General features: G+C 43.4%; 1 protein-coding gene across 1 annotated transcript in view; it reads right to left on the bottom strand.

Annotated features, from left to right (window-relative positions):
* The window catches only part of PRRX2 (paired related homeobox 2), a 150,209-nt gene extending 132,343 nt beyond the window's left edge, over positions 1–17,866 (bottom strand). The window contains exon 1 of the mRNA XM_068248496.1: positions 17,268–17,866. Within this exon, the coding sequence (XP_068104597.1) occupies positions 17,268–17,502 (235 nt within the window). The 5' untranslated portion in view covers positions 17,503–17,866. The remainder of the gene's footprint in view (positions 1–17,267) is intronic.
* Positions 17,867–18,412: the final 546 nt, after the last annotated feature.

Below are 18,412 nucleotides of genomic sequence, written 5' to 3'. Positions count from 1 at the left end.
CTCACCGTCCCCCTTGTTCCAGCGCTGTCACTTCGTTTCAATCGTTTCAATCTGCCACCATTGGAGGCTCCCAAAATCTTCGGGAACCCAAGTGCTCCTGAAGACAGACCGCTCCATTCTGCACCTGCATGAGCACAAGCGCAGTACAGAGCCACCTGTCTTCAGGAGCGCTCAGGCTCCCGAAAACTTTTGAAGCCTCCCAGAGGCGAAGAGCAATATTCAAATGATCGGTCGAGCGTGGTGGTGGGGGGGTGGGGGGGATCGGTGTCAGCGCTGGAAAGAGGGGACTGAGGGACTGAGAGAGCAGACGGAAAGCTCTATAGGACCCAGAGACGTCCCTCTCTATAGGTAAGTATCGGTTTTGTTTTTATTTCACTTAACATTAACTCTAAAAAAAAACCTCAGGCTGTCTTAAAATCTATTTTCCCTTTTCCCTCCTTTTCTCTCTTTATTCACAAATAAACCTGCATGCAATTGCAATCACACATCCACTAACTGACAAACCACTCGGCAACTCCTAAATGTAGCAAATCATTTTTAATTAATCTAGGCTGAGGTGCTGAACCCATTGCTTCAGCCACGATGCATATAAGCCTATCTGCAATATGACAAAAATAGTAAAAAGATACATGGCTAGTGGGTTTCATTTGCTAGCAGGATTGCTACTTCCGGGCTTAGCGGAGCTGTGCATGTAAGAATTTATAGTGCATCTCTACCTGTAAAAAAACACTGTTGGTGGATACTGTTTGGCATGTTTGGAAATCTATTCTGTAGATTGTAAGCTCATACGAGCAGGGCTGTGTTTTATGTTGTATCTTGGTTATTTAATTTTAAACGCCTATTTTCACCTTGTATTTTAATTTACTGTTTATACAAAGTGTGTTTCATTGCCTGAGTTTAAATCCAGCTCCAGGAAAGTTTCTATAACTCCTGGACCCTTATTCAATTCCCATTTTCTCACGTTTTTTCCTAAGAGATCATTTTTCATCTTCCGTTAAAGTAACTTTTCAGCACTCTGCAATAGAAAAAGTACCAAAAAGTAGGTGAAAAACTACTGTCAAAATAAGTATTTTAAGTATTTTCTTGCCTGCAGGCGGCTTAAAGGGAACCAGAGACGAAGCTAATAAAAATATAAAAACATTTTATACATACCTGGGGCTTCCTCCAGGCCTATAAGCCTGGATAGCTCCCATGCCGCCGTCCTCCACTGCCTCTATCGCCGGTACCGGGTCCCATCACTTCCGCCGGAAGCGACCAGTCTTCCGCATGCGCAGGGGCTCCCTCCGGCTCTGTACGCATGCGCCTGCGCAGTACGGAGGGAGTGTACTGCACTTGCGTCGACTGGCCGAATGACGGGACCCAGCAGCGGCGAACAGAGGCAGCGGAGGACAGCGGCTTGGGAGCGATCCAGGCTGGAGGAAGCCCCAGGTATGTATAAAACTGTTAGTTCGTCTCTGGGTCTCTTTAAATGGTACTTTTTATTTTATTGCTATGGTATGCAAATATCACCAAGAAGAAAACGTAAAGAAAATATATACCTGGGGCTTCCTCCAGCCCCCTTCCGGCTGTTTGCTCCCTATTCTTCCTCCTGGTAAAGTTTATTATTATTTAGTATTTATATAGCACCAACATCTTCCGCAGCACTATACAGAGTATATTGTCTTGTCACTTAACTGTCCCTCAGAGGGGCTCACAGTCTAATCCCTATCATAGTCATATGTCTATGTATGTATTGTGTAGTGTATGTATTGTAGCCTAGGGCCAATTTAGGGGGAAGTCAATTAACTTATCTGTATGTTTTTTGGATGTGGGAGGAAACCCGGAGTGCCGGGAGGAAATCCACACAGACTCGGGGAGAAAATACAAACACCGTATAGATAGTGCCCTGGCTGGGATTTGAACCAGGGACCCAGCACTGCAAGGCAAGAATGATAACCACTACACCACCATGCTGCCCTGTTTGAGGGTTACTGAAATTTTTGGATGCTGATAACGTTTGAAGAAAACCACATTAATTATAAAGGTAAATTTTATCCAATGCTTAAAGGATACTGCAGCCGAAAGGCTGCGGAGAGATAAAACCTGCAATGTGTAGGGAAAGAAAAGGACATACTCACCGCTCCCCTCGCTCCCTGCCGTCGGGCCCCGCTCGTCAGCCACAGCTCCCGGTACTGGCCGACTCTCCTGACCCGGACATACTGCGCCTAGTGTTGGGCGAACAGTGTTCGCCACTGTTCGGGTTCTGCAGAACATCACCCTGTTCGGGTGATGTTCGAGTTCGGCCGAACACCTGACGGTGCTCGGCCAAACCGTTCGGCCATATGGCCGAACTAAGAGCGCATGGCCGAACGTTCCCCGAACGTTCGGCTAGCGCTGTGATTGGCCGAACGGGTCACGTGGTTCGGACCCGAACGCGCTCTGATTGGCCGAACGGTCACGTGGTTCGGGTAAATAAATACCCGAACCACGTCATATCTCCGCCATTTGTCTGTGGGTTTAGCTTTGGGTAGGCAGGCAGGGTAGTTCGCGCTCCAGCCACGCTAGCCAGGGTCCCCCCTGTCATTGTGTCACTGCTGGGAACAGTAGTACACCGCTTGCTCAGCCACACTATATAGCATTCTGTTTACTGCCACTCTGTGTACCTCGCTCAGCCACACTATATAGCATTCTGTTTACTGCCACTCTGTGTCTGCTGGGAATAGTAGTACACCGCTTGCTCAGCCACACTATATAGCATTCTGTTTACTGCCACTCTGTGTACCTCGCTCAGCCACACTATATAGCATTCTGTTTACTGCCACTCTGTGTCTGCTGGGAATAGTGGTACACCGCTCGCTCAGCCACACTATATAGCATTCTGTTCACTGTTCTGTGTCTGCTTGGAATAGTGGTACACCGCTCGCTCAGCCACACTATATAGCATTCTGTTTACTGTTCTGTGTCTGCTGGGAATAGTGGTACACCGCTCGCTCAGCCACACTATATAGCATTCTGTTTACTGTTCTGTGTCTGCTGGGAATAGTGGTACACCGCTCGCTCAGCCACACTATATAGCATTCTGTGCACTGTTCTGTGTCTGCTGGGAATAGTGGTACACCGCTCGCTCAGCCACACTATATAGCATTCTGTTCACTGTTCTGTGTCTGCTGGGAATAGTGGTACACCGCTCGCTCAGCCACACTATATAGCATTCTGTTTACTGTTCTGTGTCTGCTGGGAATAGTGGTACACCGCTCGCTCATCCACACTATATAGCATTCTGTTCACTGTTCTGTGTCTGCTGGGAATAGTGGTACACCGCCCGCTCAGCCACACTATATAGCATTCTGTTCACTGTTCTGTGTCTGCTGGGAATAGTGGTACACCGCTCGCTCAGCCACACTATATAGCATTCTGTTCACTGTTCTGTGTCTGCTGGGAACAGTAGTACACCGCTCGCTCAGCCAGAGTATATAGCATTGTGTTTACTGCCACTCTGTGTACACCGCTCAGCCAGACTATATACCATTGTTTACTGACACTCTGTGTACACCGCTCAGCCACACTATATACCATTGTTTACTGACACTCTGTGTACACCGCTCAGCCAGACTATATACCATTGTTTACTGCCACTCTGATTCTGCTGGGAACAGTAGTACACCGCTCGCTCAGCCAGACTATATAGCATTGTGTTTACTGCCACTCTGTGTACACCGCTCAGCCAGACTATATACCATTGTTTACTGACACTCTGTGTACACCGCTCAGCCAGACTATATACCATTGTTTACTGAAACTCTGTGTACACCGCTCAGCCAGACTATATACCATTGTTTACTGCCACTCTGATTCTGCTGGGAACAGTAGTACACCGCTCGCTCAGCCAGACTATATACCATTGTTTACTGACACTATATAGCAGACTATATAGCATTGTGTGTACACCGCTCAGCCAGACTATATACCATTGTTTACTGACACTCTGTGTACACCGCTCAGCCAGACTATATACCATTGTTTACTGCCACTCTGATTCTGCTGGGAACAGTAGTACACCGCTCGCTCAGCCAGACTATATACCATTGTTTACTGACACTCTGTGTACACCGCTCAGCCAGACTATATACCATTGTTTACTGCCACTCTGATTCTGCTGGGAACAGTAGTACACCGCTCGCTCAGCCAGACTATATACCATTGTTTACTGACACTCTGTGTACACCGCTCAGCCAGACTATATACCATTGTTTACTGCCACTCTGATTCTGCTGGGAACAGTAGTACACCGCTCGCTCAGCCAGACTATATACCATTGTTTACTGACACTATATAGCAGACTATATAGCATTGTGTGTACACCGCTCAGCCAGACTATATACCATTGTTTACTGACACTCTGTGTACACCGCTCAGCCAGACTATATACCATTGTTTACTGCCACTCTGATTCTGCTGGGAACAGTAGTACACCGCTCGCTCAGCCAGACTATATACCATTGTTTACTGACACTCTGTGTACACCGCTCAGCCAGACTATATACCATTGTTTACTGCCACTCTGATTCTGCTGGGAACAGTAGTACACCGCTCGCTCAGCCAGACTATATAGCATTGTGTTTACTGCCACTCTGTGTACACCGCTCAGCCACACTATATAGCATTGCGTACTCTGCCAGTCAGTGTGTATATTGCTGGGATCAGTAATACTCCACTCACCGTCAACCACTATATGAGCTCAACATGAGTTCCCCAGAGACCTCCGCTGTGAGCAGCACTCCCAACAACAGCAACAGCCAACGCCCCACGCAAGCTATAACATCCACCCCAGCAGCCAGTGGTCAGCAGCAGCCCTCCCCGGAGGAGAACGTTGTGTCCATCAGTCCGTCGCCAGAGCGATTAATGAGGGCTGCCATTGAGGAGATGATGGGGCCTGATGTGGAGGAGGAGGTCTGGCTCAGGCCAGCATCCCAAGTTAATGTTGAGGACGATGAGGGGTCTGTGTCTGGGGATGTTGGGGTGGCAGAGGTGGTGGGTGGGTCAGACTCAGGAGAAGAGTTGTATGATGAGGATGATGATCGGGACCATCTGTATGTGCCTCAGAGTCCGACCCCGGAAAACATGTTGTATCGTGTGTTTAGGTACTAAAATCTGCGTTCCCTCCCAGTAGTGTTGGGCGAACAGTGTTTGCCACTGTTCGGGTTCTGCAGAACATCACCCTGTTCGGGGTGACTATATAGCAGACTATATAGCATTGTGTTTAATGCCACTCTGTGTACACGGCTCAGCCACACTATATAGCATTGTGTTTACTTCCACTCTGTGTCTGCTGGGAACAGTAGTACACCGCTCACCCGCCACTGTATAGCATTGTGCTCTGTGTCACTGCTGACAATAGTGGTACACCGCTCACCCACCACTGTATAGCATTTCTGTACTGCCACTGTACTGCTGCCAGTCAGCGTGTACTTTAAGGATAAGTGAAATGAGGAAGAAATCCGGTGAAAGAGGGAGGGGCAAGGGAAGAGGTGTTTCCCCTGACGGTTCACGTACAGGCCACAGGGGAGCACCCAAGAAAACCCACTCAATACTGCCCATGTTGTCCAGGACAACAACCCTCACAGATCCAAAAGAACAGGACCAGATAATTACTTGGATGACCTCTCAAGCGTCCAGCAGTGGGTTAAGCAGCACCAGCACATCACGCACGAGGTCCGAGTCCTCAGCCAGTTAAAGTCTGGGCTTTCTTTGAAGACTGCACTGAGGATGTTACCATGGCGATTTGCAAGGTGTGCAAGACCCGCCTGAGCAGGGGGAAAAGTATTAACAACCTCTCCACCACCAGCATGAGCCGCCACATTCTATCCAAACATCCCACTCTGTGGGCAAACGCGGCAGGACAGGGTACCACCAGCAACACTGCCTCCCTTGGGTTCACCAGACTCACCACCAGACCCGCCTCAGCAGCAGCAGTAGCCCAGCCATTGCGTGGTTCACAACATTCACAAACATCAGACGATGCTGACACTGTCACTTTCCGGACTAGTGCTCTTGAGGTCTCCCAGTGTTCATCAAACACAACAACCAACAGCCCTTCGGTGTGCAGCGCTACGGTTGAGTTGTCTGTCTCTGAGATGTTTGAGCACAAGAGGAAATTGCCAGCAAATGACCCCCGGGCCGTGGCAGTAACAGCCAGCCAGCATAGCCAAGCTTCTGGCCTGCGAAATGCTGCCATATCGAGTGGTGGAGACAAACAGCTTCAAGGGCATGATGTCAGTGGCCATCCCACGTTACGTTGTTCCCAGCCGCTACCACTTTGCGCGCTCTGCAGTGCCTGAGTTGCATGAGCACGTGGTCAGCTAAATAACCCGAAGCTTGAAGAATGCCGTTGCCTGCAAGGTTCACCTCACCACTGACACCTGGACGAGTGCGTTCGGCCAGGGTCGATACATCTCCCTTACCGCGCACTGGGTGAACCTTGTGGAGCCTGGCAGCGATTCCTCACCTGCTACGGCGCGGGTGTTGCCCACGCCGCAAACAGCTGGATAACAACAGCAGCACCTACCTCTCTGACTCCTTCTCCTCCAACGCATCTCAAAGCTGTACCTCATCCGGAAATGCTAACCCAGCACCAGCAGCAGTAGGATCGTGGAAGCAGTGCAGCACAGCTGTTGGCATGCGTCAGCAAGCGTTGCTGAAGCTGATCTGCCTTGGGGATAAGCAGCACACAGGGGAGGAAATTTGGAGGGGAATAAAGGAACAGACGGATTTGTGGCTGGCACCGCTGGACCTGAAACCGGGCATGAAGCTAGACACCTGGCACGAACTGGCAATGTACGCAATAGAGGTGCTGGCTTGCCCGGCAGCCAGCGTTATGTCGGAACGCTGTTTCAGTGCTGCCGGAGGCATCATCACAGATCGGCGTATCCGCCTCTCCACAGAAAATGCAGACCGTCTGACTCAAATTAAAATGAATCAATCCTGGATTGGAAACGACTACGCAACACTCCTGGACCCCAACCAAGTAACATGACCGATGAACATCTGGGATGGTTTAGCGTTTCCGGTCCCTGTTTATTGAACCTCTCATCTGTATTACATTTATGACTGCATGGCGGCAAAAAGCATTGCTGCTATATCCGCACGCTTTTTGTCCTCATGCAAGGCCTGGGTTGTTGTGTCTCACAAAGCGTGGCCTTCTCCTCCTGCGCCTCCTCCTGTTCCATCACGTGTGCTGCTGCTGCTGCTGCTGCTGCTGCTGCTGGGTTACCGTTGCCGGTCCCTGTTTATGGAACCTCTTATCTTTATTACATTTATGACTACATGGCGGTACAAAGCATGCTATCCGCACGCTTTTTGTCCTCATGCAAGGCCTGGGTTGTTGTGTCTCACAAAGCGTGGCCTTCTCCTCCTGCGCCTCCTCCTGTTCCATCACGTGTGCTGCTGCTGCTGCTGCTGCTGCTGGGTTACCGTTGCCGCGTGGTCCCTGTTTATGGAACCTCTTATCTTTATTACATTTATGACTACATGGCGGTACAAAGCATGCTATCCGCACGCTTTTTGTCCTCATGCAAGGCCTGGGTTGTTGTGTCTCACAAAGCGTGGCCTTCTCCTCCTGCGCCTCCTCCTGTTCCATCACGTGTGCTGCTGCTGCTGCTGGGTTACCGTTGCCGCGTGGTCCCTGTTTATTGAACCTCTTATCTTTATTACATTTATGACTACATGGCGGTACAAAGCATGCTATCCGCACGCTTTTTGTCCTCATGCAAGGCCTGGGTTGTTGTGTCTCACAAAGCGTGGCCTTCTCCTCCTGCGCCTCCTCCTGTTCCATCACGTGTGCTGCTGCTGCTGCTGCTGCTGGGTTAGCGTTGCCGCGTGGTCCCTGTTTATTGAACCTCTTATCTTTATTACATTTATGACTACATGGCGGTACAAAGCATGCTATCCGCACGCTTTTTGTCCTCATGCAAGGCCTGGGTTGTTGTGTCTCACAAAGCGTGGCCTTCTCCTCCTGCGCCTCCTCCTGTTCCATCACGTGTGCTGCTGCTGGGTTAGCGTTGCCGCGTGGTCCCTGTTTATTGAACCACTTATCTTTATTACATTTATGACTGCATGGTGGTACAAAGCATGCTATCCGCACGCTTCTTGTCCTCATGCAAGGCCTGGGTTGTTGTGTCTCAAAGCGTGGCCTTCTCCTCCTGCGCCACCCTCCTCCTGTTCCATCACGTGTGCTGCTGCTGGGTTAGCATTACCGGTCCCTTTTCCTGGAACCTCTTATATGTATTACATTTATGACTGCATGCCGACAAAAAGCATGTTACCTGTGCAAAGAAAACAGACATTTCCCGCATTTAAAAGACAGTTTTCCCTTTGAAACTTTAAAATCGATTTTCTCAAAAACTATAAGCTCTTTTTGCTAAATTTTTTTTTCCTCTTGTACCCACTCCCAAGGTGCACATACCCTGTAAATTTGGGGTATGTAGCATGTAAGGAGGCTTTACAAACCACAAAAGTTCGGGTCCCCATTGACTTCCATTATGTTCGGAGTTCGGGTCGAACACCCGAACATCGCGGCCATGTTCGGCCTGTTCGGCCCGAACCCGAACATCTAGATGTTCGCCCAACACTAACTGCGCCGCATATGTGCAGTATGTCCTTTAATCTTCGCTTCTGGCGTCACATTATGACGCCAGAAGTACGGACACTCCCCCGCCTCCTGCGTGTGCGCTACAGCGGCTCTAGCATGCTAGATTTATAGTGGAGCCGCTGGAGCGCACACGCAGGAGGCGGTGGAGTGTCCGTACTTCTGGCGTCATGATGTGACGCCAGAAGCGAAGATTACAGGACATACTGCGCATGTGCGGCGCAGTATGTCCGGGTCAGGGGTCAGGAGAGTCGGCCAGTACCGGGAGCTGTGGCTGACGAGCGGGACCCGACGGCAGGGAGCGAAGGGCGCGGTGAGTATGTCCTTTTCTTTCCCTACACATTGCAGGTTTTATCTCTCCGCAGCCTTTAGGCTGCAGTATCCTTTAATACCATTGAATCTTCACTGAGGGTCTCCTTCAATGTCTCATTGATTGGGAAACTCTACAATTATATGAAAGGTGATGGAATTAAATAAAATAATCATATTAAGTTGACATGCAGACTTAGGTCCTGCAATATTACAATTTCTACTAGCCATGAAATAGAGCAGAGGACTGTTTACACTATTCAGTTAGTCAACAAATTCAAAGGAGTGTTTTGGATCAATGAAAAACTGGGCCTAGTTTACTAAGGTTCTGGTCTTCCATGATCTGAATTTATTAGAAAAAAATCTGCCTGCTATTACCACTGAGAGTTTACAATCGTCCCCTGGATCATATTGCACCATAGTGAAGGTTGCGCAAAGGAGTAGTGAATTAGGGACTGTGTGATTGCATTCACATCCCCATACCGACAACACTTTTTTAAAAAAATAAATCCATGCTAGCTTGAATTGTCTAAAAAGGACCATGAAACACTCCCGATGAAGGCATAGTAATGCCGAAACGCTTTGATGACATCATTGACATGACAGCGACACAGCCCCGCCAGGGACGGATCGGGGGGGGGGGGGGGGGGTCAGGCGGGTCTCTTTCCCCAGGCGCTGTTTGTTGAATTCTGAAAAAGGCGGCAAAATTTGGATGGGGAATGGTAGTTTAGGCACAAAAACCTGACCTTTAGGCGCCAAAACCTGACCTTGCCCCAGGCGCAACTTGGTCTAGATCCGTCCCTGAGCCCCGCCCACCTTCCCTGTCGGCTAGCGAAAGTTAGCGTTCTCCGTTAAAAGTTAATGTACCATTGGAGTGTTCCTTCCCGTTTGTTTTATTCTCTAAAAAGGTGTTTGTAATAGATATGCAATTGCAGCCTCATGCAAGATATTTTTAAATAGATCCAAGACAGCCTGGATTTCTATCTGGATTTTCATCTATGTCAGTTGCAAAGATTAACTAACAAAATAAAAAAAGCTTGTTTATCTTGTCTCAGATCTATCAGAAGAAAGACAATTACCCAGGTAAGAAAAACATTTTCCTTTCACCTGTGTTACAACACAGACCCATATGCAATTAGGGTAACATTTTCTCCAGAGTTTTCTCCTAGGTGATATTTTCAAACTTGTCAATAAAATGTCTTTCAAACCACCAGCAAGCAAGAAAAACTCAACTCATACCCAAAATAATTTTGATAGTACTTTTTCACCTACATTTTGATACCTTTTCAATTACAAGTTACTGAAAAGTTACTATAAATAGAAGATGAAAAATGATCTCCTAGGGCGGTGATCTGCAAACTTGGCTCTCCAGGTGTTAAGGAACTACAAGTCCCACAATGCATTGCGGGAGTCTGACAGCTACAGCCATGATTCATAAAGGCAAATGCATTGTGGGACTTGTAGTTCGTTAATAGCTGGAGAGCCAAGTTTGCAGATCACTGTCCTAGGAGAAAACTGAGGAGAACAAGTTAATTGTCAGGGGCCCATATGCAGTTAACTTGTTCTCCTGAGTTGCCTAAAAACGTACCTAAAAGTTGGTAAAAAAAAAGAGCATTTTATGAAAAGGGGTCATATGCAATTCACCTTTTCTCCTGAGTTTTCTCCTTGGAGATAATTTTTCATCTTCTACAGAAAATAACTTTTCAGCATTCAGTTGTAGAAAAAAATACTATCAAACTTATTTTGTGTATTTTCTTGCTTGTAGTGGATTTAAAGGGCATTTTATTGACAAAGTGTGAAAATGTCAACTTGGAGAAAACTAAGGAGAAAAAGTGAACTGCACATGAGCTAGAGGTCCACATTCAATTCTCTTTTTCTCCTGAGTTTTCTCCTAGGTCATATTTTTACAACTTCTTAATAAAATGCCTTCTAAGCCACCAGCAAGCAAGAAAATACTCAAATTAATTTCGATAGTACTTTTTCACCTACTTTTGGTATTTTTTTTAAATTCCAAAGCGCTGAAAAGTAATTTTAAATAGAAGATGAAAAATGATCTTCTACAGAGAAAACATAGGAGAAAAAGTTGATTGCATATGGGCCAATGTAGGAATAAAAAATAACATTTCCCCACAGTAATTTAGCAAACAGATCAAAAACTAATTTCCCTTCATTGCATAGGGCTTAAAATCACATTTTTTCTCTTTGTGTGATAATACATTAATGTTTGCAGGGTGTTTAGTCAAACCAGGAATTACATATCACACACTGGGCCCGATCCAATTCACTTTTTCTCCTAAGAGATACGGTAAAGTTTCATCCTCTTTTTAAGTTCACTTTTCAGAACTCTACAACGTTCGAAGGTACCAAAGAGTAGTTGAAAAAGTGCTGTCAAAGTTATTCTGAGTAATTTCTTGCTTGCCCGGTGGTTTAAAAGGCATTTTATTAAAAAGATAGGAAAATATCACCTAAGAGAAAACTTAAGAGAAAAGTAAATTGAATCAGGCCTATTATATATAGACGCATGTACCCCAGTAAAAAAAAAAAAGAACAAACGGAGCACCTGAAATAGACTGCTGTAACTGATTTTGTTTTTTTATTACTAGCCTTTTAGCAAGAAATGTAGTTTTTGTTCCTGTTTAACTGATGCTGGCATAATCTTGTACGCACTGTGGAAGTCCTGCCATGTGCCTTGGAAGAGTTGTTACAGCACGGTTAAGGCTTTTTTGACCTATGAGCGCTCCAGAACCTTTTAGAAGGAGATCATTGTAAATTTGGTGATTATTTGAAGAATGAGCAATTGCCAGGTCAGGAACTACTATTGATTAAAGTTTTGGATATGCCTACCCGGCATTACACCACAATATCATTTAACCTGTTCTTATTGCCTGTTGCAAAGTCTTGTTCCCAAGAAAAAAAATAGCGCACCATCAGTAGATATTTCCATTACGCCACACGGGACATTTCCAGACTCCAGAGGCATTACCAATATATCACGGCAGACATTACCGGGAACCACTACACCATCAGAAATATTACCAGATGCAATGTCCTCCTTGACTAACGGCAACCCCAAAGGTCCAAAGCAGAGAGAGCAGAGAGCATAAAGGGCTAAGACAGTAACAATAAGTAAAGGACCTCTTGATCATGATTTTTTTTTAATGTATTATGGTACCAAATTTGTTTTTATGTCCTTGCAGCCACCACTCAGCAACATATTAGGAATATCACCAGGGACAACGTCCATCACAACTTTTAGATTGTACGTTCGCAAGGGCAGGGCTCTCACCCTTTTCTTAGAGTTTGTTATCCACTTTGTGCCTTGCAATTTTTTATACATTTTATTCATCATGTTACTTTTGTCGCTGTTATTACCAAATCTGTATTTTGTACTCAGTCTGTATTTTGTATATTGGGTGAACACCATTGTCTGTATTATTTTGTACCCTATGTTTGTTTCTTACTTTGTACAGCGCCACAGAATATGTTGGCGCTTTATAAATCAATAATAATAATAACAATATTAAACTATAGTCTGTCCCGATGGGCCCAAATTTTATGGAGAGATAGAGAAAGTAAAATAGATGTGGAGTGAGAAAGTGTGTATACACGAAAGAGAGCGTGAAAAGGCAAATCGTGTCCAAGGGGTAGAACATTTTTTCTTAAAACATCTAAAAAATAAGTTTATTTTTTATAAAGGTACTTCATACGTTATCCCAATACTGCTGCTAATCCAGTCTTTATTTTCGACAGTATCTGTCACTAGACCCAGCTGTCAAGAAAGCCCTGATAAGAACCAGAAATATAATGACATCTTAGGAGTCACACTGTTCCATGTGGTCACTTTCTGTTAGTGAGAAGTAATTGGAAAAAGGAACCCACCCTAATGGAACACATGCAAGCCACATGGCAAGCGGTCTTCTGATCTGCGTGTTTACACCGAGACATACCTGTGCAGCAATAAGAGTAATCATTTAGCCTGAGCAATGCGCCTGCAGTCTCTAAACCTATAGAATTTCATGGCAGGCTTCTTAGGATAAGGAGTGATGCATTGATTGACAGAGAAAGTGGATCTCCCATGCTATTGGTTGAAAGTTTTGTGATGTCAAGAGATGACTACAGACTACTAGAACCAGAAAAAAAAAGCGCGTTGGCATAATTATCAGTGAATAGAATTGTCAAACAAAACATTGCTTTGTTATTACAGTCTGTTGATTTGTTATTTGTTAGCATTAATCTCCTCCCTCTTACCCCAAATTTCCCATAATTCATTGTGTTTCGAAACATTATATTGAGGCATAATTTAAGCTAAAACATATTTATGGGCTGTGACAACAAATAAAGGCAAACATGGAATCACAAACTGCAGAAATACGTTTGCCAGCTGCAGTACAGTACATAGCTAAGGGTACTTTTAACCAATCTATTGGTGGTTCTCATTGGTGAATTTAATTCTAATTTACAACTTGGTATTTCAGTATTTCAGTAAATCAACTTTGTTCAGAACTAATGGAGGTAGTTATTTTAATGTTAAAAATTAATAGGCTGTATGAAAACATTGGCACGCATTTTCGTAGGTACTAACAGCAAATATACACACTTATGTGGCATTGGCGATAAATGGCACTAAAATGACTTTATATATCCTTCGTATAATCAAACTAATAATTACTGCCATAAATTAACATTTCTTTAACATCAAAATCAAATGTAAAAAAAAAAACAGATACAAAAGCAAACTAAAAATCTTTTATAGCATATTCAAAAACTTTCTTGACTATAAATTGCTTGTTCTATAAGGTGCTTGTCCTGACAATACATTTTAAATTACATTAATAAATTAAATTTAGCATCTGAAAGCTACAAAACGTTATTAAGTGATTAATTTCAGCTTAAGTGGAAATCGTTTGATTTGTTACATTGACCTAAAAACATTACATTTTTAATGGGCTTTTCAATTTTTTTTCACTTTTGACCATTATTTTAGATGCAGAAAATACATTAAAACTCGGGATCGCCAGAAATCGAGACTTCAATGAGAGGCATATGGATTATTTACTACAGAAGTCATTTTCACACTAGTCTGTTTTCACTTAATTAACCAATCAGATACTGGACGAGCTTGATTTTTAACTCTTCTGAATCAGAGTGGATATTCTAATTCAATACAGGTGAGAATGATCATAACAAACGTAATAATCAAACTCCACACATTTTAGGGTTCAATCGCGTCCGAGAGTTTGATGGAGTAAAGATGATGATGATGATTCCTAAATCCTTCCTTGGCTACATTATATATATAACATATTTTATGCTGTATGCAGTAGATTCTAACAGATTCTTTAGTGTATTTTTAGAACTTTTTTAATTAGGTCTTTGAGTTAGGCAATCGGAATCTACTTTTGACATTTATTATTTAACTTCACCACATAATAGCGCTGTACGGAATCTTACAACATGTTCATTTACCTGGTGGAACAATTTGTAAAACTGATGATTGCCCCCCAGGGTCTGCAGTAACAGAGGGCGGGCAGAGGATTGCATAATGTTTTGCTTTTCTAAGGAATTATAGAATATCGATGGCAGATAAAAGCAATGGGTGGATGTACTAAAAGGGCAGCACAGTGGACTTATGTTCCCTTCAAACATCCAATCAGATAACGGAAAAGTTCTGTTGGTTTGTCTTATTTCCTGTTATGCTGATTGGATGTTGGAAATCAAATAACTATAGGTCCAATTTTTTGATTTAGTTGACCCTGTCAAAAATGTACATTTATTTTAGTTGTTAACACCATTGTCTAAAGATCGATCTATCTATCTATCTATCTATCTATCTATCTATCTATCTATCTATCTATCTATCTATCTATCTGGCTGAATTACTGAGGAAGCAATTTCATAGTGATCTGTGTTTACTGAAAATACCTAATGAAATGGGCCAATTAAAAAAATACACATTGAATCTGACTGAATAAGTGACATGTCTATCTATCTATCTATCTATCTATCTATCTATCTATCTAAATATCATCTATCATATTTATATGTCTAATCTATTTATAAATTATAGCTAAAACTATGTTTTATTTTTTTCTATAATTTGAAAATGCTTTACAAAAAAAAAAAGTAAAAAAAACCCTCTAGTTTAAAATTAAAGGGGAAATAACAACTGGGATGTTTCCTGTTAAGATTGTGGCTACATTGCACACTTCATCCCACATAATGAAAAGAAAATACGACTATTTCTAGAACGACTTCAGAATTCGTTTGTTCAATCATATGCAAGAAAATAATTGGATTACTGGGTACGGGACACAATAAGCCAATTCACCTTATTGGGCTTATGTAAAATAATACCGGTCTTCAGAGTAATCATCGAGGAATTACTGTTTCATTTCACTGTCAAACTTTGTGACTTATGAAAATTTATGAAGTCTCAAGCCATTGGAATCTTTGATTTCTTGGTACGGATGGCGCTAGAGTCAATCCAACCCTCAACCCCAGTCTGGGATCAAAGTGACTTCTAAAACAATATAACATTATAGGAAAACTTTTATCCAGTTAATTGGTAGATGACCCATGACCTTTACTCATTAATCAAATTTTGAAAAAAAAATATTAGCATCCTTTGGCAAAGTAGCCCTTTAATAAAGATTTTTTTATTTCCCGATAATTTTTTAAAAATGAGTAAAAACTGTGGAAGCATTTACGCTCAATTTTCACCTTTCCTACACTGGTGTTAGCAGTGGAGCGAGCAGCTTGTGTCTGCCTCCATTTTCGAAGCAGAAAATTGATAATGCCTCTCATCAACCACTTTTATACCATAGAGGCCTGTAATTAATATGGTCCCAATTGTACAGTGATTAGCAGCTGATGGCCCAGATGAGTAGATCTGTTCACCCTATATGAAGTCCAGTAAGTGTCTGCATTATTATTACAAGATATATATATATATATATATATATATATATATATATATATATATATATATATATATATTTATTTATTTTTCATGTATCCATGGCAATATGATTTTTTTTTCATCTATTTTCCATTTTCATACAGACTATAGTTTTTTTCTTCTATATCATTTCTGCCCAGTACACACCGCTGTCTGTTTATGCAAAATATTTTGGGCAGTCTCCAGCTCTCTTGATGTATATTTTCCAGCGTGCTGGAAATTTTTTTTTCAATTTTAATGCTACCTATTTATGAGGACTCTGAGAGCAGCAACAAAATGTTTCCATTTCATCGTACCAATATCAGCCTGTGTTATAGAAACGACCTAATCCGTGACCATTATAAATTACGCATTATAAGGCCTATAAAATGGAAGGCTGTAATGGCACCGCACTTCAAAAGCTGCATAATCTGGGAAAGATTTACTGCCTATAAGGACACATTTCTTTCTCCGAGAAGTCTTAGAACTTCTCTATCTACTACGCCAACAAGTATTGGGGCTAACTCCTTGGGGGGGGGGGGTACATTGTTTGCAGGGCACAGGAACTCATGCTCATTTCAAACAGGTAAAACATAAAAACAAGCAGCTGTAAAAGGACAAGAAAAATTTCACGTGATTTCATTTTCTAAACGATTCATTTTTACCCTCTGTCTGTAAATGTGTGTCTTAATACCAAACATGTAAAAATAAAAAAAATAAATAAAATAAAGCAATCAAAATCCGCAATTGAAACTTGACATATGCAAATCATTTCAGCACACGCCCCTTAAAAATGTGTGTATATTAATGCGCATGCACAATATTAAAAAATAATGCTGTCAGTGGTAGAAGCAAACACTATATAAATATAATAAATATATAATGTATGCAACAACACCGCTGTCAAACAAAAAAAAATTATGAATATTGTATATGATTCACAAAAGGAGAAACCTGTTTGAAGAGGAAGAGTCGGTAGGATTAGACAAGCATTTAAACAAAATCTTTTGTTGGTTTTGACAGAAGATCTGCTCGTGTGTGCCTAGCTTATCCCGCCTGAATGAATGAATGACATTTAATCGGTTTCTGGGAAGTGCTCCTCATTTGTTAGCCTTACTCATTAGAGTAAGTAACGTTACAGAGCTCAAAGCTTTCAGGCTGTATTGTCTCTAGCATGCAAATGATCTCTTCTTCCTTCTACGCCAGCCACTACTGCAGCCTTTGCCAAGTTTCCTTATCTCTGCTGCAATGAGGGAGAAAATATTTCTTAATTTGAACAATTATCCAGACATCAGATTCACACACCCCCTTAAGCAACGCTGTGACCCCTCCCCATCTCTCACAATGCTCTCCTGGGTGCAGCCCAGATGTACCAAAGCCGGCACGGGGAGAACCTACCTTCCTGAACCGTCACTTCGCTGTCGCTGCTGCCCCCTGTCATCGGGTCCTTGTCCTCTTCCTCGTTCGGTGGCCGCAGGTCTCGGGAGCCCTGCATCCCTGCAGCTGCTGCTTCTTCCAGGTCCAAGAGGTGGCTGACACTAAAGTTCTTCCTGCTGTGGGGAAGTTCTGGAGTTTCCAAAATCCGCATTGTGCTAGGGGGTCCTGACTTGTCCAGGCCAAGATCCCTATCCATGCCCCTTAGCCCTGGTCACCTCAGCACCTCTGTACCCCCTCCTCAGATCAGAACCTTTTTCAGACTTGTTAAAACTTTCTCCTCTCTCTCGTTCTGTGAACTTCAAAAACTTCCTTTCTTCTCTTTGAACTTTGGCAGTTAACTTTTCTCCGCTGCTTTCTTTTCCCCTTCTGCTCCTCTGTGAAGTACTAGCAGTCTTTAGTGTGTTTTCTTCCTAAACTTAACTTCCCCCACTGTCTGCTTGTCTTTAGCTGTGTGCTATCTTGCTTTCTCCTCTCCTCTTCTCCCCTAACTCTCCCTGTCTTCTCTCCCCCTCTAGGGCAGGGACCAACTCTCACTCACATGCACTTTCAGCCAAGTGACCAAAAAAACGCCTTTTGCTGACGTCTAGAAGAAAACACAACCTTTTTTTTTCTCTCCCTCTCTCTTCCCTTTTTCTTTTCTCTCTAGTTCTTGGATAAATCTTTCCACACGCCCCCTCCTTCTCTCCACAGTGACCCCTGACCCTCCTTCCCTTTTTTTTCTCCCTACTAGAGAGGGAGAAGGAAAATTAGATGGTCAGAGTGTTTTTCTTTCTCCTCTTCAAGATGTGTCCTAGTGGTTCAAAACGTGAGGTTAAGTGCTTCTATCAACAAGTGTCCCTAGGAAGCAGGGTATTTCTGAGCGCTTAGGGGTTACTTTTCGGACCTGGGGTGGATCCGAAAAAATTCCTGGACTGAGATGAATGACCCAACAACAAGATCACAGCACTCTCAGGAGTTCTTACGCAAGGGTTAAATACATTATATAGATGTATTCTGACATTTTCCAACATGATCATTTGGTTGTGTATCGAATTCAAGCACTTTTTTTCTCATTATCGAATATTTCAAACATCCTTTGCAGCGCTTGAATGTGTCCGTGCCTCCCG

Source organism: Hyperolius riggenbachi, chromosome 8, assembly GCF_040937935.1.
Source record: "Hyperolius riggenbachi isolate aHypRig1 chromosome 8, aHypRig1.pri, whole genome shotgun sequence".
NCBI lineage: Eukaryota > Metazoa > Chordata > Amphibia > Anura > Hyperoliidae > Hyperolius > Hyperolius riggenbachi.
This window is presented reverse-complemented; position numbering and strand designations above follow the sequence as displayed.